General features: G+C 40.1%; 1 protein-coding gene across 2 annotated transcripts; it reads right to left on the bottom strand.

Moving 5' to 3' along the window:
- On the bottom strand, window positions 1–25,944 carry Dph5 (diphthamide biosynthesis 5). Of its 2 annotated transcripts, none has more exons than XM_050152653.1 (8): window positions 25,808–25,944; window positions 25,454–25,615; window positions 21,456–21,580; window positions 15,555–15,663; window positions 6,916–7,036; window positions 4,312–4,351; window positions 2,705–2,808; window positions 1–559 (listed from the first exon to the last, which is right to left on the bottom strand). In XM_050152653.1, the coding sequence occupies exons 2-8, from the start codon at window positions 25,586–25,588 to the stop codon at window positions 348–350; spliced, it is 846 nt and encodes a 281-aa protein (XP_050008610.1). In that variant the 5' UTR covers window positions 25,589–25,615; window positions 25,808–25,944; the 3' UTR covers window positions 1–347. The 2 variants fall into 2 exon arrangements, with proteins under 2 accessions (XP_050008610.1, XP_050008686.1); XM_050152729.1 differs by having other exon boundaries at window positions 25,454–25,612; window positions 25,808–25,936.
- Between the last annotated feature and the right edge of the window lie 6 nt (window positions 25,945–25,950).

Raw genomic sequence — 25,950 nt, 5'->3', positions numbered from 1 at the left:
AACAGTTAGCAATCTTTTATTTGCTTTTCTTGCTACTCTGCGCTTCTTTATCCCTTAAAAATAGGGTTTATGTAATTCATATTCCAGTTTCCTCAAAGTTACATCTTTGGATGTCCAACCATACTTCTCCAGCTTGGTCTGCCCCCTGACAAGGAGCCAACGGGAACTGCATGGTGATGGAACGGGAAAACTGCTGCAGGAAACCAAACGCTGCTGGTTCAACTTGCGTCCTCTTGGTCACTTCTGTTACACTTTCGAGATAAGTAACAGACCACGTAATTTGTCGTATAAATAGAGCACATACAATCTAACTGAAATCAATGTGCGACAACAGAAAACGGCCATGTTCAGAGTCCATTGATACTCTGGGATTCCGGTATGGAGAAAAGATTTAGCATTTCCATCTCCAGTGGGTGCAGGGTGCCTCCCGTGATGACCAAAGAATGCAATGGTTCTCCCAAGTGCACTGTGCACATCTGCTGTAACGTGCCTGCTGCAATTTTCTGGTCCTCAGCGCCAACTCTGGCTAAGCCAACACAGAGTGTCTCCTCAGTGATCGCTGTTTAAAATGGGGGGCAAGGGGAGGGAGAGAGAGATGTTACAGATCAACTGGGTAATGTTTCACCTTGTTCAACACTCAAAAATATTAGTACTGCAAGTCCACTGAAAAAATGCCCTAAACACCCGAAACCTCTCTAGTCACTCACCACAGACCAGTTACTTTACCTTCTGAGAATTCCAAAGGTTTACATAACCTTATGTTTTAACAACTTGAAAAACAATTGGCTGTATTTATACTACACGTGATAGCACATCTGTCTTAAAACAGGCTGTGAGTGAACATCTGTATGATTCACACACATAAAGACACATAAAGATTTCTTTTTGTTTATATTTCTTTGTGTATTGGTGTGTGCACATGTGTGTATGTATGTGCATGCTGATACTCATGGAGGCAGAAGAGGGTGTTGGATCCCCTGAAGCTGGAATTCCATGTGATTGTGAGCCATTCAAGGTGGGTGCTGGGAACCTAACTCGGATCCTCCTTGTCTTAATTATGGTTTCTATTGCTGTGAAGAGACACCACGACTACAGCAACTCTTATAAAGGAAAATATTTAATTGGGGCAGTTCGCTTAAAGATCAGAGGTTTAGAACATTATCATCATGGCAGGACAAGGTGGCGTACAGGTAAGCATGCTGCTGGAAAAATAACTGAGAGTCCTACATCTTTCAGGCAACAGGAAGTGGTCTGAGACACTGGGCACTATCTTGAGCATATGAGACCTCAAAGCCCACTTCCAGTAACACACTTCCTCCAACAAAGCCACGAGTCCTAATAGTGCTACTCCCTTTGGTGGCCATTTTCTTTCAAACCACCATATTCCTTAAGAACAGGAACTGCTTCTAAGGAGCAAATCATCCTCCTGCACCAACACATAAATTCTTGATATACATTTATACTGACCAAGACACAGGAAAAATTGGGAGACTGAGAAAAATTCACAGATGAGAATTTCTCCTTAGTCATCTAATTAGTTACAGAATTAAACAGTTTTTTTTTTAATTTTAAAAAAATGTATTATCTCTTAAGTGGTAGTTGTGTGGGGTAATAATAATAATAATGGCCATTTCTGGATACTCAGGCTTTACTTTTAGAGTAAAGATCCACAGCTCTCTTTTCATAATCAAGCACTTTAGTGTACAGCTGAAGGCCTGACTTCTTACTGCTTTATCCTGTAGTTGTGCCACTAGCAGGGATAAACCGTGCAATGACTGGGTCGGCAGGATGGCTCAGGAGGGAAAGGCACTTGCCACCGTGCCTTGATGGCCTGAGTTTGAGTCCTGGGACATGTGAGGTGAAAGGAGAAGCAGCTCTTGGAAGCTTTCTTCCTAACTCCATATGGACATATGGCAAGTGTACACACACATAAAAAAGTACATGATTGCAACAAAGATTTAAAAACAAATTATCACTCAAAAACGCCTTAATGCATGTTTTTACTAGAGGTCAGGCAAAAACAGTGCCTATAACAGAATATGACAGGTATATATAAAAAGTTCTCAGCAAACATTTATTGACTACACTTTACTGTATAGCACACACTCTGTCTACCTATTAGGAGTGTTGTCTTTAACCTAAAGAAAACTATTCTTTATTTCAGTATTAAGGAGATGAAGCAGAATAAATATATTTTTGTAGGGTAGATTATTGATTAGACCCTATATAGTAGCACTCTATTTTATCATTTATATATTATCATATTAACATAAAATCAGATTATAAGTAAAATAATATATTAAGTGATATATATAGATATAGATATATGTTATATATATAAAGTCTTTTCTTGTTTTGTTTGTTTAAGACAGGGTTTCTCTGTGTAGCCCTGGCTGTTCTGGATCTAGCACTGTAGACCAGGCTAGCCTTGAACTCACAGAGGTATGCCTAAAGCCATGTGCCACCACCACCTAGCTAAAAGTCTTCATTTTTAAAAATTTAAGTTATGACAATTTTACTGTAAAGAACTCAATTATTTTTCTTTTAGTATACCTTGAATTCTGTGGGGTTTAAAATTAGAAAAAAAATACGAGACCTACACAACACGGCAAAAACACCGACCATGCTGTGTGGTGTGGGTGTGTGTCAGATGTGTAGTGACATATCTATCTGTAGAGAAACAACCCAAGAGGCTCCGAAGTACCTGGTTCTTCCCCGCGTGCTCTCTGATTGTGAACAATTTCTAGAAGCTGCTGGGCTGCCTGGTTCACACTCATGTATCGAGGAGGTTCATAGATCTTTCTTCCCCTGTAAGCATAAAACTAGACATCATTGTTCTTTCCCGTGAAATCCACTTATGGCATTCAACACAGTTCCCTGACACACTCGCGCGACACAGCCCACACTCTCAAGTCTTCACACGGTACCCACTTCTGGATAAACTAGGGTTTATAAACGTGGGTACAGTGACTGAGTTTCTTAAGCTTTCTTTCTACTGTCCTCAAGGACACTGAACGTCTAAATCAAAGGATGCCTTAGCAGATGTAATTCAAACTGTGTCACTGTGGTCCACACTCGCTTTTATGTTCACGGTGCTGGAAACTGAACCTACGGCCTAATGCACACTAGCCATTTTTTATTAATACGTTTCTGTATCTTTTCTACTTCTTCCTCTAAGAAAACTGTCAAGGTCTGAAAATCTTTGACAGTAACAAGATTATTTCTACATGCCTTGAAAACCTGGTGAGTTTACCAAATGACTGTAACAAAAAGACAAGCTTCTGAAACTTGCAGTCTGCACCGATCACTTACTGATCTACAGTTTCTCCAAGCCAATGCTGTCCAGCAGAAGCACAGCACAGTGCAGTCGCAAGCAGTGCAGACATTACAGTAACAAATTATAGAGACAAAATTAGTTTCAATAGCATGTAAATATATTTAACCCAATATCCTCATATTATATTTGAAAATGTTTAAACATTGTTTTTATACCAAGTCTTTGAAATCTGATAAGCATTTTCAGCACATTTGTCTAAGCCTTAATTAGAAATATTTAATATGTATATAAAATGTATGATCATAAAAATAGATTTATAAGGATAAGCTGGAGGGAGGACATAACTAAAATACATTGTAAACATGTATGAAATTTCCAACAAATAAAAATATATTTAAAAAACAGATTTACATATTAACTTGTCTCAAACAATTTAGGTTTTAAATTGTTAGTTTAAAGTTAAAGGAAACTTCAGTTCTTCAGCCACATTTTGAGTGCTCATTACCACGCGTGGTAGGAACTGTTGTATGGAACACTGCCTCACTAAGAGAGGACCCTGCACTCACACATGGAAGAAGCCATACCTCCTGCCCCCTACCCAATGTCACACGTGGGAGAAGCAGCCCCACCCCTCTATCCCTATCGTCACACACAGGAGAAAGTCACCCCCTCTGCCCCCACCCCTATCCTCACACATGGGAGAGGTGATCCCCCCCCCCACACACACACAGGGGGAAGTGACTCCATAGCAGCAGCAGCCAGAGGCTGATGTCAGATGTACGCCCAAGGTTCTGAAATCCCAACACATTCATTCACTCCACCCATATTTCAGGGTGACCTTTAATGCCCACTGCTGCTCTCAGGGTTGGATCTATGAATTCTGCTGCTACCTTCACCTGAGCACCCTGCTCTATCTTCTGCAGGAGTCAAATATTTACTGCATCACTATGCTGAAAGCTCATCTTCCTCCATCCTTTGACTCGGCTCACTGGAGCACCTATGGTCCTGGTCACAGAACTGAAACATGAACGCACCTGATGAGATTCTCCAGAGACTGCTCCTTCACTTTGATATCTGTAGGGAGTAGAGGACAGCTGTTTTAACTTAGTTATTTGCCCCCAATCCTCCAGCTTCCACTAGGAATCATGTACATTTCTGGGAATCTTCCCAGATGCCCCCAAATGCTGATCTGAGTTGTGGTGTCTCTCTGCTCACACTGCGTGTGACTATTTTCCTACGGGGGTTAGAGGAGCGGAAGCCTGCGGCTGTGGAAAGCAAACTGGAGTTTGGCCCTGACCCTCCTCTGCAGGGATCTAGTTTCCTGTTGGAAAAGGTGATAAGGGAAAGTATTAGATGGTGTTGGCACGTGTACTGCTTAACTGATCAGAATCTTTTAACTCTTCTACCTGGTACTTGCATAGACTCATCTGAAATGTCTGCTTGCATTCCTACCCTTCAGGCATCATCCTATAAAAGCCTCAAAGGATAAAACTTACGCTAAAAAAAAAAAAAAAAAAAAAAGAATTCTCACTGTTTAGTTTTTGTTGTTGATGTTGTTTTTTGAAACAGGGTTTCTGTATGTAGTACTTGCTGTCCTGGAACTCGCCTTGCAGACCAGGCTGGCCTTGAACTCAGAGATTCACCTGCCTCTGCCTCCCAAGTAAGTGATGGGATTAAAGGCACATGCAATGCTACCACTGGACAGATTCTTACCATATTTTGAAGTGTTTTCTTTCTTACAGTGGTAAGACATCAGTAATAATGAATGACTACTGTAGTAACAGGGCGTCAAAGCTCCGGGCACCGCAGGGAGAGGCATACACTCTCTGCGCACGCTCGTGAAGCCTGGCAGTGCAGCATGGCAAAGACTGGGTCCTTGCACTGCACTGCCACTGTGCTTAGCTGACCACCGTAGTGCTTGAGAAACTGTGAAAAGCAGACTGGCTCTGTGTCCTTACAGGACTTCACACATGAGCCACAGCTGCTTCCTGTTTTACAGGCAAAATGAATGGTTCAGCCAAAGTTTGTTTTTATAAAATAAATATGGCACAACTGAAGAGCCTCTGACAGACTTCTACAGCTTTGTGAAGTGATAGGAAAGCTTCTCCTATTGACCAATTCTACAACGTGTACTTAGAAATTACAACTATGATTAATCTTACAACTGGTTTTCAATGTCTGTGTGGCACTTAAAATATTTAAGCATTTCTCAAATCTGAAATAATGATCATTATTTAATTAGTTCTACCTGTCTGGCACATACAAAAATGAATGTTACTGAAACTATGGCCTCCGATACAATTAGTAATAAAAGTCATATTTTACTTTAAACAATATCTTGAATACTTATGGTAACATTTCCCTTAAATCATTCACCTTGATATACTGTAAACCATGTAAAGCACAGACGTCTACTGACTATGTAGACATGGCCTCCTATAACTTACTCTAACCCATCTGAAACTGTGTTTAAGCAGTAAGTTCCAATTATTTCATACAGCCTTTGTTTTCTACTCTAATGCTTTGTACTTAAAAATATCTATGTAACTAATGTTATATACTAACTTCTTACTATATCACATATATACATGCTATAGCATGTATATGCATTTATACACATACACATACAAAATATTTAAAATAAATCACTACTAACTTCTTACTATATCACATATATACATGCTATAGCATGTATATGCATTTATACACATACACATACAAAATATTTAAAATAAATCACTACAACTAGCTTGAGAAGTACTCCTATTCTCAACAGCCCCACGAGGCAGGGGGTCATATTCTTATTTGCTATGAAGACAAAGGCTAAGAGTTATTTCTCAATAGTTTCTGTCTGGTAAGCAGAGACACTGAGATCTTGTTTTCAGGCTCCAATTCCAAGTGTCATTTCAAGGTTAATTTAAGATGTCACTTGTGTTCTGGTCATCAAGGGAAAAGTGAAAATTTGATCCCAGTATTCCTGTCAATAACATGTAAGATAGAAGAGGCTCTTAGACATGTGACTTATTAAATCTTGGGGTCTAGACAGAGCCCATGTCTATCTGAAACTCAGTGCTAATATCTTGCTGCACAAAGCAGTCCTAGCCCTTGTTTCTACGTTCATCGGGAAATAAAATTTGGCCTAAATAGTACAATGAAGGGGCAGGAAATAATAGGTCATTTGCATTTTATTCTGTTAACAATTAACAGAAACTACTCAATATTCAAGATCAACTGCAAAAGAAATTTTAACAAAATAAGAGAAGCATCACTTGTGATTTGGATAGAGAATATCCTAGAAGATGTAGAATGGTTGGTGACAATAGTAAATGCTCACCACGTCTGCTGAACTGCAGCGATGATGGACAAATTTATTAATACAGAGTCTTGGGAAGGATCTAGAGGTTCTAAGAGGGAACAGCAAGTCTCAGCATGAACACAGGATTTGGGTGGTATTTGGTGCTGAGTGTATGGGAAAGAGCTGTGTGCATACAGTGGCTAGCCTATGTCATTTTGCTTTGCCTTTTTTTTTTTTCTCTACCTAGTTATTCGCAGAACCATTTTAATTTTATCACAAAATGAAAACAAGAGAGGTCTGACAACTCCACCGCATGAGAAAAAGGGAGCTTCCTGATGCTTACCAAGTAAACACAGTGTGTGCATGCCATTTTCTCTGTTCTTCTTCACTTTGTCAAAGAAGCTTTCTGGTCTCCAAGTGTCCGTCCAAAAAACAATAGAAACTGTTTCTCCAAACTTGTACAACTAGAAAAACAAAACGTTACTTAATGATAAAACAATTGTAATTATTTCCTAGGATAAGAGTCCTGAAACAGGACTGAAGAGAAGGCCCAGGCTGAGAGAGGGAGGGCTCAGTAGTTCAGTGCTAGTACCACACTTGTACGGACCCAACGCTATGCAGCTCATCATCACCTCTCCTCCAGCTCCAGGGAGATCTGACCCCTCTGGCCTCCACTGGCACCTGACTCACGTGAACATTACCACTCCCATATATGTAATTAGAAACTTTAAAAAAAAACAATCTTAAGAAAAAAAAAACCCACAGAAATAAAAATAGCTCTCAGCACTCACAAGAGGTGTCAAAAGTGTAGTATTCTGCTTCACTGATGAGACTACCAAGCCTTAGAAAGATCAGCTGACTTGCCTAAGGTCACACAGCTAAAAATAAGTAAATACACAACTTAGGTCTGAGGGAATGAATGTTCTTATCTACTGTCTTAGCTCAACAGAATCCACAAACCACATACTCACACGTGCTCCTGATCACAGCGTACACCCTCCCAGTTTAACAAGCGCATCTCTGTCCTTCATGTCCAAGTTCAGCAATTAGGAGCTCCCCCAAATCTCTGTCTCCCCCAGGTGGTCCACTTCAGTTCCCTACCACTACAGCTAAGAGTTTTTAAACTGGACTAGCTATACCTTTCCACTGCAGCCTGGTCCTCGAGCCTGTGTGAAGAACAGGTGAGAACTGGAGGCTGCCTCTGTAACCTGCTGGCTGTGCAGGAAATGTACCAATACCATCGAAAGGCACACAGTGCTAAAGTCATAGAATGATCTAATTCAATTTAAACAGTTTGGTACAACTTGCAAGAAACCAGGAATGTACAGACACTGAAAAGCCACATCTAGTAACCTGTCACAGATTAGAAATTCATGTTATTTTCCCAAGCCTTGTACTCTTCTGTGAAAAATGAAGAGGCGGGTCTTAAATGGGCACTGGAGTTGCTGTTTCCTGCAGAGAAGCTTCCTTCTCACTTCCATTACAGAAGCTGTGGCAAGAGGTGCCAGGAAGCAGACAAGAAGGAAGCAAGAAAAGGTGGGGTTCTCAGGACATTCCTCCCTTCTCTAGAGTGGCTAATACTTCTCAGCCTCTGCATACTGAAGTCTTTTAAAACCCTTAACAATCATCATAGCACCTCTCAGTCCTAGAAGGATTGCTCATCATGTCCCTAGTATGCTACAGGTGCCAATTTACCTATCAAGGAGCTTTATTCTCAATGCCCATTTGAGAGTTATCCGAACAAAGCATCCTGGTAGAGAAGCCACGCTACTCTGTGGCAGCCATGTTCACAAGACCGTGTACAAAGACCCTGTTGCTCCAAATAGTCAGTCATGCATCTTCTGCCCTGGATAATAAGATTTCTCTCTGAAAAATACATTTTGAGTTCTAAGATAGGATTCTTAGACTACAGTTCCCAGGATCAACTTCACGGGAGAGGCCCTAACTCTGCAGAGGAGTTGTTATAGCTGCTGTTCTATGAGAAGCAAATTTACCCAACAAATAGTGAATACAGATCACCTACTCTATGCCAGGCAATATTCTGGGCACATTTTAAAAGTGATAAACAAATAGACGTCTGGCCATCATGAAAAAGCTGAGCACTGACAGAGCTGACAAAGGCTCTTGACACACAGCAGTGGTTCTGGCTAGCTGCCTGTCATCGACAAGGCAAATAATCTCTGGCTTAGACAAGAACATCCAGCATGGTAAGTGTAATGAGCACAGTTCTAAGGACTGAATAGCCAAGGGCCCACTGAGTGCCTAGTCATGCCTCATACACTGTCAGAACTCCGTATATGACTCATTGGTGTACATGATGATTATATAAACATTTTCTAAACTGCTATGTCTTGACAGGTTCCAGCTGCTTTCTTTACTGGCTAAGTTCAAAAAGTACCAAATATGTAAAACTACTCTTAGTAAGTTACATTTACAATGGACAAGTTCAATTATACATTTTAAATGGAGTTTGTCACCTCTCATCAAACTTGAAACATGTATTATTTCATTAAAACCTTCATGGAAAACTGTATTTCCATTTATGTATAAATATTTAAGAGGCTCTGATATTTTAAGAAATATGGGAACAAAATCATGGAAGAAATTCTTCATTCAAAGACAGAATGATGAATTCTTGAAAAGGGACTTGCGATGCTAGTCACATCTAACGTAAGAGAGTGAAAGACTGAAGTGCCACCCAATGGGGAGACTGGAGAAACCTCATAAGCACGGCCTCCTAGGACCCTGGTTTATAACTGCAGCCACTCCTGTGGCAAGGGTGCAAACTTGGTCAATGAGCGCTACAACAGCACATAAACACTCTCACCACTGAGATGTCAGGGCCTAAAGAACACCAGGACCAGCACTCTGCATTTCAAAACAAAGGACTTGCCATTACAGTAAACTGTAAGAGAGCTGCAGCGAATCTCAACGACAGGAACTGAGCTGCAGAAGCCTGGACACTGTGCTGTCTTACAGCTCTGTGTGCTACGACCACACTTCTGAGAACATGAGAGGTTCAAATCTGACAATGTTACTACTTCAAAGCTAAGTTTGAAAAACTACAACATCAGATATTTTCTTGGAAATCCTAGGGAAAATACAGATCTGTTCTGCTTTCATCTGAAATAATTTAGAGAGAAAGCAGCCCATCTGACTTGGTACTGGATCATGTACGGTTAAAGAAAAAAAAAGGAAAAGAAAAACCTTCAACTCAAAGTCATTCACCCAGTCATTGTGTAAGGTACTAACTGCTGAGGCAGAGGAGACACACAAGAAAGACACATAGTAAGCAGTTAACAGCCCTTGCCAATATGACATCTGGACCCCATCTCTTCTATTCCACACTCAGAGAAAAAGCACCTGAAAGTGTCTTCCGAAAGGCAGACTATGAGCTGGAACTTAAAGAGATCGAGAGGATGAAGGTGCAGAGGTGAGCATGGGAAGAGAGGGATGAACCAAGATGGTATAAGACAGTTACCAGAAAGAAGGATGGTAATGGCACACGCCTTTAAACCCAGGAGGCAGAGGCAGGTGGATCTCTGAGTTTGAGGCCAGACTGGTCTACAAAGTGAGTTCTAGGACAACCAAGGCTGTTACACAATGAAACCCTGTCTTGAAAAATCAAAACCAAACAACAACAACAAAAAAAAAAAAAAACACACACACACACACACACAAAAAAAAAACAAAAACAAAAAAACCAAACAAATAAAAAAACCTATGCTCTCATATATGATTGGGAATCCATTTGTGAACTGAACAAAAAAGAATTATATTTTGAAGCATATTACTCCAAAGACAAAATCTGATTTAGAAGGCAGAAGATAAACAAGCAGTTTAACTCAGGAAATACCTGTCGCGAATAGATTTTTACAATGCTGTGATAAACACAACAGAAGGTAAAAACCAAAGCACTAATAGTAAAACCTGAACACAAGCATTCGGCATAGGAGAGGTTCCTCCGAGTTGTGGGAGTATAAGAACAGAACAATGAAACCTACAATCTACTGCATGGGAAGAACGATGCATCTGTGCTCACAATAATGGGTAGTACAGATGTGGTGGCACATCTGTAATGCCAGTTTGGGAGACTCAAGCAGAGAGATGGCGAGTTCAAAGTCAGCCTGGGCTATGTAACCAGACCACTCAGAAAATCACAACAATGGCCAGCAAGACAGCTGAGAGGCTAGAGACACCTGACTTGACTATCCCGAGATACACGTGCTGAAAGGACAGAAGCTGCTGTCCAAGTTGTCCCATGACCTATGTGCTCTTACTGTGGCACACACATGCACCCCCAACACACGCCTATTTTTTAAAAAGTTAAGACATTGAAAGAAAATCAAAATAAACATTAAAGACAAACAAAAATTAGACACAAATTAAAATAAATAAAAATTGAAGACAGTTAACCGGAAGGAAAGGGAAATGTTTAATAAACACACTAATGAGGAGCCAGAGATTAGGTAGGTCCTGTGGTGACAGCCATGCAGAGCTCTGCTATCCTCATTACCCAGCTCAGTGGCCCTTGGCTGTGCTGTACTTTCTTCAATTACTACCGTAAATCCTAGAGCACAACGGAAGCACCTAATGTTCCTAATGTTCGAGGCTAACAGTAGGAACACTACTACACCCTCAACAGTGGGACTGTCACAGGACTTGAAATGAAAAAAGGAAGCCAGCTGTGCACTGATGTTTTGTTTGTGTTTTAACAGAGAAAGCTTGTCTGAAGATCAGAGTACAGAGTTAAGCCACTAGAAGCCAGGAAGTGGTGGCGCTTTAATCCCAGGACTTGGGAGACAAGGGGCGGAGGGATCTCTGTTAGTTCAAGGCCACCCTGGGTAACACAAGATTGAATCTGTCTAAAAGAGAAACAGAGCTCACACAAAGGTGATCCCAGCACTTGGGATCCCACACCTTTAATCCCAGAACTAGGGAGGAGACAGGAGCTCAGTGCAGCCTGAGGAGAAGTGCAGTCTAGGCAGTCAGTCTGAGGACAGGATCACCCTTTCGGTCTGAACATTGGTAGAGGTGAGAACTCTCTAGTGGATGGCCACTCTGCTTCTCTGATCTCTCAGCTTTCACCCCCTAATATTTGAATCTGAATTTTTATTATTAAGACCAACTAGAATTAGTGCTGCACATTTCTGAAAGTAATATACATTTTTCTAGACTAGACGTACTATATAAACAAAAGAACACATAGCAATACTCAGGGTCACTTAAGCAACAGCCAGAGAAAGTGGAAGTATTTCATAGAATGAGAAAATTACACAATTATCCAGGAGTTCCTTGAAGACAAGTTATGGCTGCATCCAAAGGCACTTACCAAGCAAGCATTAAGTAGATATACAGTATTTATTGAATGAATGAAGCATGTTTGTCTTAAGGAAGCCTAATTTGCAACCCTCAAGTAGACTTATATGCTTCAGCTGGAAATTTCCACTAAGGTTGAGACTTATGGTACAGAATCATATGACCCACCTCTATCAGAATGTTTATATATGGTCACATATGTAGATGTGTTAAGAAGTTCTGCAGCTACTTGCCATCAATAATTATGATCAACAGGAATCTGCTGTCTCTCAATAAACTACCAAGTTAAAGAGAATAATCAGTGCTTAGTTCTGAACTATCCTTGCAAGCTCTTTAGGGAACAACAGAACAGACAGGCTTCAGAGGGGTGACAAGCTGAGTGGAAAACACTGTGTCCACTCCTGGGTTAGGAATTGGTAGCTGCTATGCTTTGATGCAGAGATGACGGAGGTATGTTTTGCCCAGGTCACTCAAAATAGGCCCTCATTTCAACATCTTGATGCCTGTTTTTGAAATCTTGACAAAGCACTTCGAAATGACAGGATACCGTCCAAAAGTGAAGCCTACTTCCCTTTAAAATTGAAGTAGAGAACATGAGGAGGAACCTGCTAACAGTCTCCATCTGGCAGGAGTATTTCTGGTAATCAACACCTGCTCTTTCAGTCCTGATAAGCCAAAGGAAGATAATGAAGTACGTTCATTTTCTATGACTTTTACTTGCTTGTGTTGATGGTTCTGAAGGCATAATGTCACTCCTACAGCTGCAGCAGCATTTGACTGCCTGTTAAAATGTAAATTCTCCTGGAGCTCGAAAGATGACTCCATAGTTAAGAGGGTATACTACTTTTCCAGAGGACTTGAGTTCAGTTCCCAGCAGCTGACTGGGCAGTTCACAAGTAACTACAGTGCCAGGGGCTCTAACATCTTCTTCTGGCTTATGTGGAACCCACATGAACACACACAATGAGGGGAGTATATGGGGTTGGAAAGAGGAAAGGAGGAGATGATATAATTATATTTTAACTTAAAAATAATAACTAGATAAACAAACAAACCATTAAGTAAATGTAAATTCTCAGACCCCATATCAGATGTACTATTCTCAGAAAGTTTGCTGGTAAGGCTCAGCAGTCACAAGCCCCCAGATGAAGGTCTGATGATGAACACTGTCTCTGACAGTTACTTGTTCAGGCTACAGTATCTTCCACAAATGTAGTCCAAATAGTAAAGAAAAAAGTCTAAATAGGAGTGGAATTCAAGTGGAGATCTGCATTATACATGTATGTAGGCATTTATTTACTAAGTGTGCCACGTATACATAATTGACCCCCCATTTCTATGCTTCTAATTCAATGAATTTCTCTAACCATTGAGCAAAAATATTTGGGGGTTTTGGGAACTGTTTCTATAATTAAAATGTACTTTTTTTTTGTCCATCCCTAAATAATACAACTCAGCTATTTACACAGCACCTGCACTGTGTTTGATATTCTAAGCACTCTAGAGATGGATTAAAGTATGAGAGTTTATGTGCAGGTTGGATACAAGTATTAGGCCATTTTATAGAGGCAACTTGAGCAACTGCAGATATAGCATCTTCAGGGGCCTTTAGAATTAGTGCTCACGAAAAAGACAACTGTCATTTCTTAAGTGTATTGTAGGCTCGAGAACTGTTAAAAAAAATATATCAATTCCTTTTTTCCCTGGACTGGGAATATTTTGGGTGGCACAGAGGTCTATCTCCACAGAAGCCACTGTGGAGTAGAGAGAAGAGCAAGCCACATTCTGTGGTGCACAGACAATGTCATCTCATATATAGATTAGACAGTGAAGATGGGGACATGGTAACAGCTGTCCAACAAAAGTTCATGAAAGCTAAATATTTCTTAAAACAATATATTAGGCATAAGTACAATCTCAGGGGCATATATGGAACCTGTCAATTCTCACTGCAAATTCCTTCCCAAATGGACCTCTTCCACTTTAGATAGGGAACAATCACCTCTTGAAACAATTCAGAAGATCAAAATGAGAAGGCAGCAAATTTAGCTCTTAGTTTATACAAGAGATACATTTGGAAGGTATTTGTCTTTTAATGCTTCAGAAAATAAAACAAAAACAACACTTCTGGGAAAACATGAAAAAGGGCTTCACAAGACGTAAATTACATCCTTCACAAGATGTAAATTAAAACCAACAAATATGTATATACATCCATAGTTTAGTGTTCATACATCTTTCTTATCACATTTTCTCTCTCTCTCCCTTTCTCTCCTCTCTCTCTCTCTTTTTCTTTAGTAGCTATTAAATCTTTCAAGGTATCACTGCCCAAAAGGAAGTTTTTGGGTTTTGGTTTGTTCCTTATTCCATCTCTGTTACGTTTTGAGGAGTCGTTTCTCTACCTGTCATGTTTATTGAGGCATTGACATTTCAGAGTCATGTGAACAGCTCTCATCCTGCTCCAATACAGAAGTGCTTTCTACTATAAAGACAAATTGGCAAGAGTTGTTTTAAAGTATACATCCTAGACAAGAGGGACACAAACTCCTAAGCCAATGCAAATATGATAACTAAGAGCAAGCGGCAAGTATGCAAAGTGACTGAGTACACTTTTGTCTAATTCTTCATGAGGAAATTAGAATTTATATTGGACGGCCAGTATTAGTCAATGAAACCAAGCTATTCTTCCTAAGTAACAAAGAGCTGATTTTAACATATCTTATTTTTTAAATGTTTATTTATATATTTGAGGGGGGCATGCCATAGTACGCATGTCAAAGTCAAAGGGCAACTTGCAGGAGTCAGCTCTCTTCCCAAAATGTGGGTCCCAAAGTTCAAACTCTGGCTGTGAAACTTGGAGGCAAGCTCTTTTATTTATTAAGCTAGCTCATGGTACCAAATGTGTCTTTTTAAAACTATCTATCCATAAGTGATGAATTTCAGCAAGAAAGACCAGGGAAGGTCAAATTTCATGGATTTTAAAGTACATGAATTTTTCCTATTAAAATACAGAGAGACACAGACTATGTCTTTAAGCAGTTTCTTAAAAAGCACTGCTGTCCACGCAGGGATCACAGCTGCCATGAACCACACATGTGTCAACAGCAGAACATATATCACATTGGACAGGGGTACCAATAGCTTAAGAGAAAATCTCAGAAACATCAATAGAGCACTCTTTCAAGCTTTCTGAGCCACACTTGCTGGAGTTAAAAGTAGCTAACTTTACACCCCAGAACTTGTAACATGGCCTTCAAGCCTTCCTCACTGGCTCTCAGCTCTGTATTCATTTAAGAAACACGCTCTCAGGGAAAGAGAAAGGGATACTGTGTGGGAAGCTCAGGCTCAGCCGCACTGATGATGTCACTGGAGGAATATCAAGACTGCTGAGGAATGCTTAATGTAATTTGCTCATTCTTTCCTTTTTTTATGTATGGACAAGATCGATATAAAGTTAAAATCATTCTGGAACTAAATTTACATGGCCTGTTGAAAGGGTTAAAGGAAGGAAAATAACAAAAACCTTAGCAAAGATTTCAAGAGTACATATCAAAAATTAAGCTTCATAGCTCCTGTATGAAATAAGAGTGAAATCAGCCTGGCACTTGCAGGAAAACAGACAATTTTCCCACATTCCACCAGGCACTCCCGTTGCAGCATTACCTGTAAGCCACAGCAGCCTACAGCATTCATTATGGAGGCATTGTGGATAACTCGGTAAGGGATTCCCAACTTTGTGGCTCTCAGAATAAGATCACTGTGTGTTGTAGCCCTGCAGGGAGAAAACAGGTTCAGTTAAGTGAATGGCATTAATCTTCTATCCTAGCTCATGAATTCAAGTCAAAGAGTCAACTGTTCTTCCTCAGATTCCACTAGGCACCTGCAGAGGTCTTTTATTTGGGCTTCTTAGGGATGCAGTGTGCGTCTACCGCATCCCTCACAAGACGTCACTCCAGCCACAGACTGACACTGACTGAAGAAAGGAGCGCGCTGTCCTGATATCCGCTAAAGATGTCCGGAGAATACAAACTCAGCAATCTGATTCTTCTCTCAGGACGTCTTTAGATAAGCTGTAATGTTCAAAAGGACTTACCACCTCAGACTTTTATCATTTCCCGTGTTCCGAATATTCAAGAGTCTTCTCTACTCCCTATTTATTTCAAAACACTCAATTGTCACCAACCATAGTTTCTCCTCCTATCTCAGCTTTCTCCTGTACCCAGTGACCATGTTTACTCTAGCTCCTTCCCCAGCACCCTTCCCAGGCTCTGGTGACAATTAGCCTACTATCCATTCTTTAGATATTAATGCTTTAGCTTTCACATGTAAGTGGGACATTTTAAATGATGAATTTTTCCCTTTACAGTTCTGTGGTACAACTAAACCAAATTCTTTACTGCTGCCCTATTTGGTTTTGTTTTTATATCTTAAAACTGAAGGTGAAACATAGGACATAGCCTCTTGGTCCTTCAATCTATTAAAATTCTGCCTGAAGAATTCCATTTGGAGTGTACAACTGTGTGCAGTCTTCCTATTTATAGCTGTGTTCAGTCTGGTTACTTATTGTATAGACTTAGTGGTGTGTGTGTGTGTGTCCCTGTGCACATTCTGACTGTTAACCTTCCTTTTGTGAAAAGTGATTATAACTAGGTAGGCCGGGGGAGAAGAGAATATATGTAAATATAAATTGAATACTATGACATGTAATCTCACATCAATTTAGAATGGCATTACTAAAGGGTCTTTTCATCTTGATAAAAATGCTAAGCCCTACTGGGGAAAGCAACATTAGCATGTTGGAGAAACTACTTACAAATAAGCAGAATCTGTCAACTGGTCAATGCATACCAAGTAGGAAGATCAAGGGCTTACACCCCATGAGGCAGCCAGCTACAGATTAAAACATGCCCACCAGGGAAGCCTGGTTTTAATCACACACATAAAATAAAACCCGTATGAAAAATTATCAGCAATTTGATTTAGAGTGTTTAAAGAAAATATAAAAATACAAGATGTAAAGAATGTTTTTAACACTATCTTGAACAGAATCTTTCTACCTAATATTTTAGTTCAAGGAAAAGTAAATTAGATATTTGATGAGGGTGTTATTTTTAATTTAAATAGCTTTATGGGTGAGCTACTTAAATAGATGAAAAGAAAAACTGGTTTAAAAATGTATCATCATCACAAACTCATTTGAAATAATCAGACCAAGGAAAACACATGTAAGTTTACTATTTCCAAACTTAGGAACTGAATTATCTAACCAGAAATAGTGAGGTTATTTTACTTTAAGAGCGCACTTGTTATTTGGAGTTCTTTTAAAAGCAATTTCAAAAGAAAAGATGCAAAATGGCTTAACTGATGGGTTCATTCATGTACATGAAGGCAGCTGTAACAGTGCCGCCATGACAGGGAGAGGAGCAGGGCAGTCTGGGAAATCACTGTTTCAAGGTGCACAGTGAAAATTATAACCTCAAGAGCTACTAGAAACACTGTAAGTTTAACATTCATTTGAAAGGTGCTTTATATGCCAGAAAATGTCTGTACCTAGCAGTAATCAAACAGCTGCAGACTTGAACTTGAATCTAACACATGGTTGGAGATGATCAGGCACTGAGAGTGCAAATTAATTATCATTAGATTTTCAAAGAAAAAACAGTAAAATAGTCCCCAAAAAAATCTACAATTAGTAACTGTGTATCACCTGGAAGGTGAAGGCAGAAGGGCTAGGAGTTCAAGACTAGTTTAGGACACTGAGATTTCAATGCTAGCCTACATTACAGGAGACTGTCTCAGTCCAAACCAAAATAGCACAAGCAAAGCCCAGGTATCTGAGCAAATACACGGTAATACCGCAACAACATGTGAGAAATTCACTGCTGCACGACTAAGTGCTAGGACAGCGCCACAAAAGTAGCCAGGGCAAAAGCAGAGACTAAAGAATAAAGGCACAAAGTCACTGGATTTCAGCAGGGAAGCTAACTACATGAAGCCACTTCCTCTGCACATCTGCTTTCTTTCCACGGAGCTCCCTACCTCCCCACCACCTGCCTACAGTCTCTTCTTCAGAGCCCTATCCAGATGCAGCTCAGCACTCATGAACACCACACCTACACACACATTCTTCTGCTCGCATACCTCAAAGTCTTGCAGCTTCTGTAATGACATCCTCCTGTTTACCCCTCTCCTCTGGCGACATGGAATCCTCACCTTTCCTAGAGCTTTATCTGTTCCTAGGCTGTCTTCTCTTTGTCTCTCTTCCATGGTGACCCTATCCATCCCTCTGGCTTTAAATGCCACCCACATACCTATGACTTCAGACCAGAACAACCCGGTCTCCTGCTTCTAGAACCAGTCCTCAAGTCAGAGTGCATTCCTTCGTTTCCGTGTCTACCACATCCACGCAGTATCTTCCTTCTAAGCACGTTCTATACCAGTCTTCTCTTTCTTCCATCAGGAACTCTGTCTCCTTGAGTCCACTCACATCAAGCAAGCCAAATGGCTTTTAATACTGGAAAGAATTGTGATTTTCTTGCTTTAAAACCCTCCAAAGATTTGCCACTAATTTCAAATAGGCTCCCTCCAAAGCCTTAAAGATGGATGGCTCCTGTCTACCTCTGTACACCTTCTTACACCCTCTCCCCATCGTGCTCCAGTCACTATGTCCTCTGGTGCTGTAACCAGTCTTTCTGTCTCCTCTGCTTGGAATGAGCTGCTTCCTGAACCCATTTCAGTCACTTGCTTCAGTACAACCTTCAAAACCAGGCTCTTCCAGATGCCTCTGCATAAGTAAGCCTCCCTCCCCTACTCTCCCCACTTTACAGACTTCCCCAAAACTACATTTTTTTCTTTTTCTGTGATTACCATTGGTCACTCCCATCAACCTTTTAAGTCCATATCTTGCCAACTCATTAAGTAGGAGTTCCTATCCCAAGAGATGGATGAAAGGTATCTGGGTGACTACGTTGCTGTAGATTCAAAACAGGCTTGTCTGTCTTTGCTGAATTGAGGTAAGCTATCACAGAGTTCTTCAATTATTATTTAATTAGTGGCAATTGTGTGCCAAGTATTATGAATGAAATTAGAGAACTAGACACAAGGAGGATACTGTACGTAGCCACAGGAAAGCAGAGACACACAGTTATTTTAACTGTTGTGAGGAACTATGTGAAAGCTAGCACAGTGAGGGTCATTTATAAAGTGTGCTCCGAAAAGACTCGTCTACTGTGCCTTGTTCCCCAGCTGGTGCTACCTGGGAGGTCTGAACACTTCAGGAGGTAGGACCTACCTGACGGCAGACCACTGGGGGCAGGTCCTTGGGGACATCTTGTCTCTGGCCCCTTCTTGTGTCTGTCTCTTTCTCTCTTAGCTTCCTGTCTGGCATGGGATGAAAAAGCTCCTCTATCACATGCTATCTCTGCAACGACGGTAGTACACAGGGCCAAGCACCCCCAGTTTGAACCCCTTGAAACCAGTAACCACAGTAAATCTTTCTTCTCATAAGTTGCTGTCTTGGGGAAATGAATCACAGCCCCATAAACTAACTGATACAGCAATCACAACTCCTAAGCTAACAGGTACACCAATCACAGCTCCATAAGCTAACTAATACAGCAATCATGGCTCCATAATCTAACTAATACAGCAATCATGGCTCCATAATCTAACTAATACAGCAATCACGGCTCCATACGTTAACTAATACAGCAATCACGGCTCCATACGTTAACTAATACAGCAATCACGGCTCCATACGTTAACTAATACAGCAATCACGGCTCCATACGTTAACTAATACAGCAATCACGGCTCCATACGTTAACTAATACAGCAATCACGGCTCCATAAGCTAAGTAATACAGCCATCAACAATAATCCCATCGTCAAATAGAGCTACAAATTCAGGCTAGAGTGACAAAGAACTATAGGAGAAAGAGGTGTGAGGTGACAGATGTGGAGGCCTGACAGATACAGGTGAGGAGGAAGCCTGAACTAAGGTGCCAAAGTGGAAAACGGTGATGGAATGGCTTGGCTGGCATGTCTGTGGTCTTAATACAAGAATGGCAGGACACAGATGTGAAGAGCAGGCTGGCAGGCTTTAAATATAGCTAATAATGGGCTTCTAAAGTTCTCAGCTGAGGTCTTTAAATTATTATGTTTTTTACATACAAACTTGACCATAACATGAGTCATGAGTTAAAAGACCAGGCAAAGGGGACAGAATATATTAACCTGGTTAAAATAATGACACTAAAAGTAAAAATTTGAAAAAAAAGACAGGATATGAAAAAACTGGACAATAAAGAAATAACCAATTGCATATAGTATTTCTCAAAGTATGGTGAAGACTTTATTTATTTCCTTTTTAAATGGCTATGTGAGTTTCTAATGGTTGGTCTCAATTTCTCTACTTATTTCATCTGAACTAGCAAAAGTCTGTGGACTTGTACCAGTCTAGAAGCCTCACTGTGGACAGCAATTCTACTGTATAATCAACGGACACTGCCGGTGACTAAGACTTCTTATCAGGTGACAAACACCGCAGTGCCTCCACGGTAGGTCTGGGAGGGGCATCCCGACAGAAGACACGTGCTTTAGACAGGAGTGCGTGCAAGTGAGAAAATTCCATATAAAAGACATTTGCTGGTACGATTTTTTTATTTTCCTTATTTCATTTCATTATCCTATCGCTAAGAAGAAAAATAAAGGTACCATGAAATTTGAGGAAACCTTAATTTTTACACAAAACAATGTCAGGCAGGGGCTAAAACAATTTAAATATTTTATAGTGTGTGATTGCTTGATATAATTTGCAATCAAATATAATGATACAGACTCTCTGGCCCTGCATACTAACATAAATTATTTTCTTTATGACAGTCGCATATACATGTAGCTCCATTGTTTTGAGAAATATCCTTGATGATGGACCCAGAGTGATTTAATTGTCCTTATGTTCCTCAAATCCGTGACATAAATCTTGGGTCACCAGCTGTAGACAAAGAACTCTTGTGTTTGGCTTGACACTAGAGATTGATGATGCTTGACTAGACAAGTAGAAACCCATCTTCCTGGTAATGAGGAAGAGCACTGCTCCCAATGGGGATGAGACATTGAAATCAGAGGCTTGATAAATGATAAATCCAAGGCAAGTAAGTGACAGTATTATTGCCAAATATTAGATTATTAAAAGGGGGGGCTTAGAACAAAAGAAGCCAAAGATGCTTGCAATTATCAAAGCAAATGGCAGACCTGACTTTTGATAGCATAGTGCCTTATTTAATAATGACACACTAGCTAATAGTATTTGATACCTTGTATAACCTTGCACAAAAACAAAAGCATCAAAGAAATAAATGTTAGTGTTGACACTTGTTAAGGCAGTAATACTTAGGATGACATCTTTATCAAGTAAATTTTCTTCATTAATTTCCAAACAAAAAAAATTAAATACAAAATTTTAGTTAGAACTCAGGTAAACTTATCAAACCCTAACATGGACGGGTTTAAATAGAATAAGCAGAGCTGGTAAACAAATAACTCAGTGTCCATCTGACTTACCCAAATGGATCGCCCACCACCAGGAATGCAACATCGCTGACATCAGCATCCTTAAAAATATTATCTGCTTCTTGTTCCACTTCCTCTCTGTCAGCAAGAATCAATTTTCTTCCATAAAACTCTTCCTAGAAATTTAAGTAGGATATCAAGACATCAAAATGAGAGACAGCAGGTTGAGTCTTCAACACAGACATCGAAGAACAACCTTTGTCTAGAACTAGGTGCTAACCTTGGCAACCATCCAAACACAGATCATTCAGTACACCTCATCAGTGAGCCAGAACTCCATATCATGAAGCAATTAAACTCTGTCTTTGGGGCTATCACCAGATCCCTAGAGAAGGCAGACCTCTTAACATCTGAGGCCTCTAAATGTGTGTCTAATAGACCAGGCAGGACACCAAAGGATGAACAGACTATGTATTCATGAGCCCTATTCCTGAAACATGAAAATATGGAATACATTAACAATAATGACACGTGGTAGTGCAGATGTTTCACCCAATCTCTACAGGAGCGTTTGTGGTATGCTGGCTAAAATAAAAGGCCACATCAATAAGAAATGACAGAAAATTATGATTTAGCCATTTACCAAAAAAAAAAAAAAGAAAAAAAATGAACAGACCTACATAATTACAGGAAAAGAAATAAATTTAAATACACAGGATATTTCCATCCAAGCTGCTTTGTCAATTTATCTCCTGAAGTTCAACTCTAGAGAGCAAATCCAGAAGAGTGAGCCAGTGAACTAGTGGTCACGTGATACTGGTTAATGAGAGTATACAAGATCATGAGTCGTATACCTGAGATTCTATGCAATTCAAAAATAGAAAAACATGAATAAAAAATAAATTTATTCCTCCACATTAAGAAGTCTGAGTTATTAAAAATTATAGGGACTGCTACAATAGGAGCAGTGGCAGCCAATATCTGTCAACCAAGGAAGTAGATGGACAAATAAGCATCCAAAAAAAATTCCACAATTCCAAATGAGGTAATTATTTCCTAATACCTATATAAAATCTGTTACTCAAATGGGAAAACAACCTCACCTAGGAAGACATTTCATCAGCTCTCAATAACACTGCTTACATAGATTTTAAAAAACAAATCCTTTATTTTTACATTTACTGTGTATCTTTTTCATAATCATTAATCTTTACGGTTTACTCTGATTTTAGAAACCAGGAAACTTACAGTCAGAGGACAACTATACCTACATCTCTAAGAGAACACATATGATAACTAGATACCATGGCAAAAAATGGTCTTTACTGAACTAACGTTTCCCCAAAACAACTATGAAGCCACATGCCACCAGTGTCATTCCTACAGTTATCTATCTCCTACATGTGGAGGTCAGAGGGCAACTGGAAGGAACTGGCTCTCTTCTTTTACCTTGTGGGTTCCAGGGACAGATTTATATTACAGCGTCCCAGAATTCTGGTTTAGATAAAACCGCTTCAGTTATTTTTAGACATATTATATTTTCTTCCTTCCACTACTTTTATAAATTCCTACTTAAGCCTTTCATTAAGTTTTATAATGCAGACAGAAGCATGACCACTTGTAACAATGACTACATTGCTTATACATCTTTATATAATACAGATGCATTCAACCAATAAGCACATAAGATTGAATGTATCAAAAGAAATTACCTAGGAAGCTTAAGCTGTATGTACCCAAACTAATACTCTTTCCCAGACTTGCTGTCTCTATATTTCTTTTGGAGAGTATATAATACAACTACCATTTGGCCGTATGAAAACTGTGATTAACGGAAGATCAAGCTTGGAATTTCTTTAGCAACACCTGTATGTGCCTTTTATAAAATCTTGACTGGTTGATCATTACTAAGTAGAAAGAATGTGTTCATGATAGAAAATGAAATTATCTATTTTTTCTTCTGATATAATTATTTATAAGTTGAAACAGGACTTCATATATAGGTATAAGTCAACAATTTCTAAAAATCAGTTTAGTAAGAAAACAGAAATGAAGGGGGTAAAAAAAAGAATGTGATTGAGGGGGAAAAGCTCTACATTACTGGAAATATAAGGCATGAACTTATAAATGACAGACAAGATAGATGGCATCCTGGGGCAAGCTGCTCAGGGAAGAACAGAAATTAAGAACCTGGAGGAGTTCATGAAGAGACGACTAAGGAACTTTGTAATAGGACAGCATCTAGGCCAAGCCATTATGCTTAATGTGGCTTCTCTGTTAGTGATTCCTGAAGCCATACTTGTGTAGTTATTATCCATCGCTAAGACTGCAGAAAGACAGTACGCAAGTCTGGAGCAGCAATTCTCAACCCGGAGCTGTCTTCAGTCTGTTTCTTGCCTATGTCACTAGCTGTACGACACTGGACAAGTTTTAAAACACCTGTGTGCCTAAGAAATGTGAACAATGACTACAGAGCACTGGGATTGTAGCTCTGTGGTAGCGAGCTTTCAGAGCACGAGAGAGACCCTGTGTTCAATTCTCAGCACTGTAAAGAAAATAAACAAAACAGAGCAAAATAAATGTCTTATAAGCATAACACTCATTACTATGCAACTACAGTTATTCTAGCACCTTAAAACATACTCATAACTTACGAGTAGGTCAGACCAAAACCCTGATTGTCACTCTGTAATGACTACAAATATGCTTTGGGAGGACAATAAAAAAAATATCTTGAGAAATAATACTTTACTAGCATTTATAATTTATTTACAAAGCTTTGTGACAAACACCCTAATAAAACACTACATACACCTTCTAATTGGTTATTTCTCTTTGACAAATAATGGCAGAAGCTTGGACATGTACCGACTAAAATGTCTGAAAACTTTCACGCTAGGCACTGTTCTAAGAGCCTAGGAGGCAGACTCTTCTGACCTCAGCTTATACAAGAAACTAAAAGTACAGGAATTGTCCAAGAACATGTCACAAAGCACAAAATGTCCCAATTTTCTTCTAGGCTATTGTCCAACACCTTATTTTATTAACCTGCCCATTCTCTTAGATGGTTGTAAACGCATTATGGCCTTCGGTCAGTGATCAGAGACACAGTTCTGGCATCTTGAAGTAAGAGTCACAACCAGCAAGTGTGGCCAGCAAGTTGGATATTAGACACTATTTTTGTTATAATGCATGGCAAACTCAACAACAAGCCTTAATCAAGTCTTCAAGATTTCAAAGTAACGCTGCATCCTTCCGAATTCTCTGGGCTGTGAATCTGAAAGGCCAGAAACTCTGTGGCTCGCACTTTGATTTGGAAGACTTGACAATTTGGAAAGCCCTTCCTCTCCTCCCACAACACACCCATCAGTCTTTTATCTCAATATTTGTTCCACTTTGAGTCTGACAATTAACCAGACACTAACCCTTCTGCTCATATTTATTATTTACATATTTACCCTTAATGAGAGCTGCTCAAGGTATACAATACACTAATAAATCCTCAGGATACTTAGTCTTGGGTTCACTCTTTATACACATGTGGGAATGCCAGCCTTCCTGGGAGATTTTTTTAAGTAAGATCTCTTTGGATATGTTGCAGACAGAGAGGCGATCGCCGCCGTTCCCAGTGGAAATACTTCAAAGGCGGACGCTTTCAGATTGCTCGCTGACTGGACACCAACTCATTAAGGCTGCATCAGCACCTCATTAGCCCTCAACTCCGAAAGGATTTCTTGGCTAGCTCATGAAATAACGGATTTTGATAACTATCCCCAAGAGTGTAAAATAACTCTCCTTTTTTTACTTCCTGGAGAAAGCCACAAACATTAGAATTGTAAAGCAGGACAAACCACCGTTTCATTTCCCAAGTCGCTGTGTTAGTGTGTGGGTTTAGTGTGTGAGTGCGTTTTCTGTCCTCTCCAGACCCAGGGTGTGTTTTAAAAGGGTCTAAAAAAATGCAGACGCTTAGACTCTGTGCAGTCTAGTGTACGAGAATCAGATGCCGGCTAGTTTTCGTCCCCAGAGACCTGGCGACTTTAATAACGTACCAGGGCGTCCTTCCCTACAGTCAGGACTGAGGTGTAGGCTTCCAGATAGACGCGGCTGCAGCGTCTCACAACTTCCAGGCCCTTGACCGTGATGTCTTTGGCATCTCCCAGGCCCAAGCCGATCAGGTAAAGCATTTCGAACTCCAGGGACGGGGGAGACTGCTGGGCGAAGGGGAACAACAAAACGTCAGCTAATACCGGGGACCTAAAGACTAGGGACGAAGATTAAAAACCAATGGTGCTCCAGGGGCACGGCACCGCACCGCACCGCACGTGACGTCTGAGACCCTGACATCAAGCATACACTTAGAAACGACTGGAATGACTCTTTTAAGTAAAGTTGAATCCAATTACCCGCTTCGAGACTCGTAGGTGCTTCGCTAACGCCCCTTAAAGTCTCACTGTAGCCTTTCTATAAACGCAGATCTCAAACCATGTGCCAGGCAGAGACAGACCTTCCGGGCCCCACCGCCGGTGCCGTAAAGCTCAGGGCTTTT

Source organism: Alexandromys fortis, unplaced genomic scaffold (genome assembly GCF_014885135.2).
Source record: "Alexandromys fortis isolate MF-2015 unplaced genomic scaffold, M_Fortis_MF-2015_v1.1 scaffold_19, whole genome shotgun sequence".
Taxonomy (NCBI): domain Eukaryota; kingdom Metazoa; phylum Chordata; class Mammalia; order Rodentia; family Cricetidae; genus Alexandromys; species Alexandromys fortis.
The sequence above is the reverse complement of the archived record's forward strand: the minus strand, read 5'-3'. Positions and strand labels throughout refer to the sequence as shown.

Bases quoted from the DNA above. Each gene is read 5' to 3' on its own strand.
- Dph5 (XM_050152653.1), bottom strand. From the start codon at position 25,588: ATGCTTTACCTGATCGGCTTGGGCCTGGGAGATGCCAAAGACATCACG. The intron at 21,581-25,453 runs GTACGTTATTAA...TTAAATTTCTAG, and splicing joins CTGTAGGGAAGGACGCCCTG to GAAGAGTTTTATGGAAGAAA. The intron at 2,809-4,311 runs GTGCGTTCATGT...TTATGCTTACAG, and splicing joins TCTCTGGAGAATCTCATCAG to GGGAAGAAAGATCTATGAAC.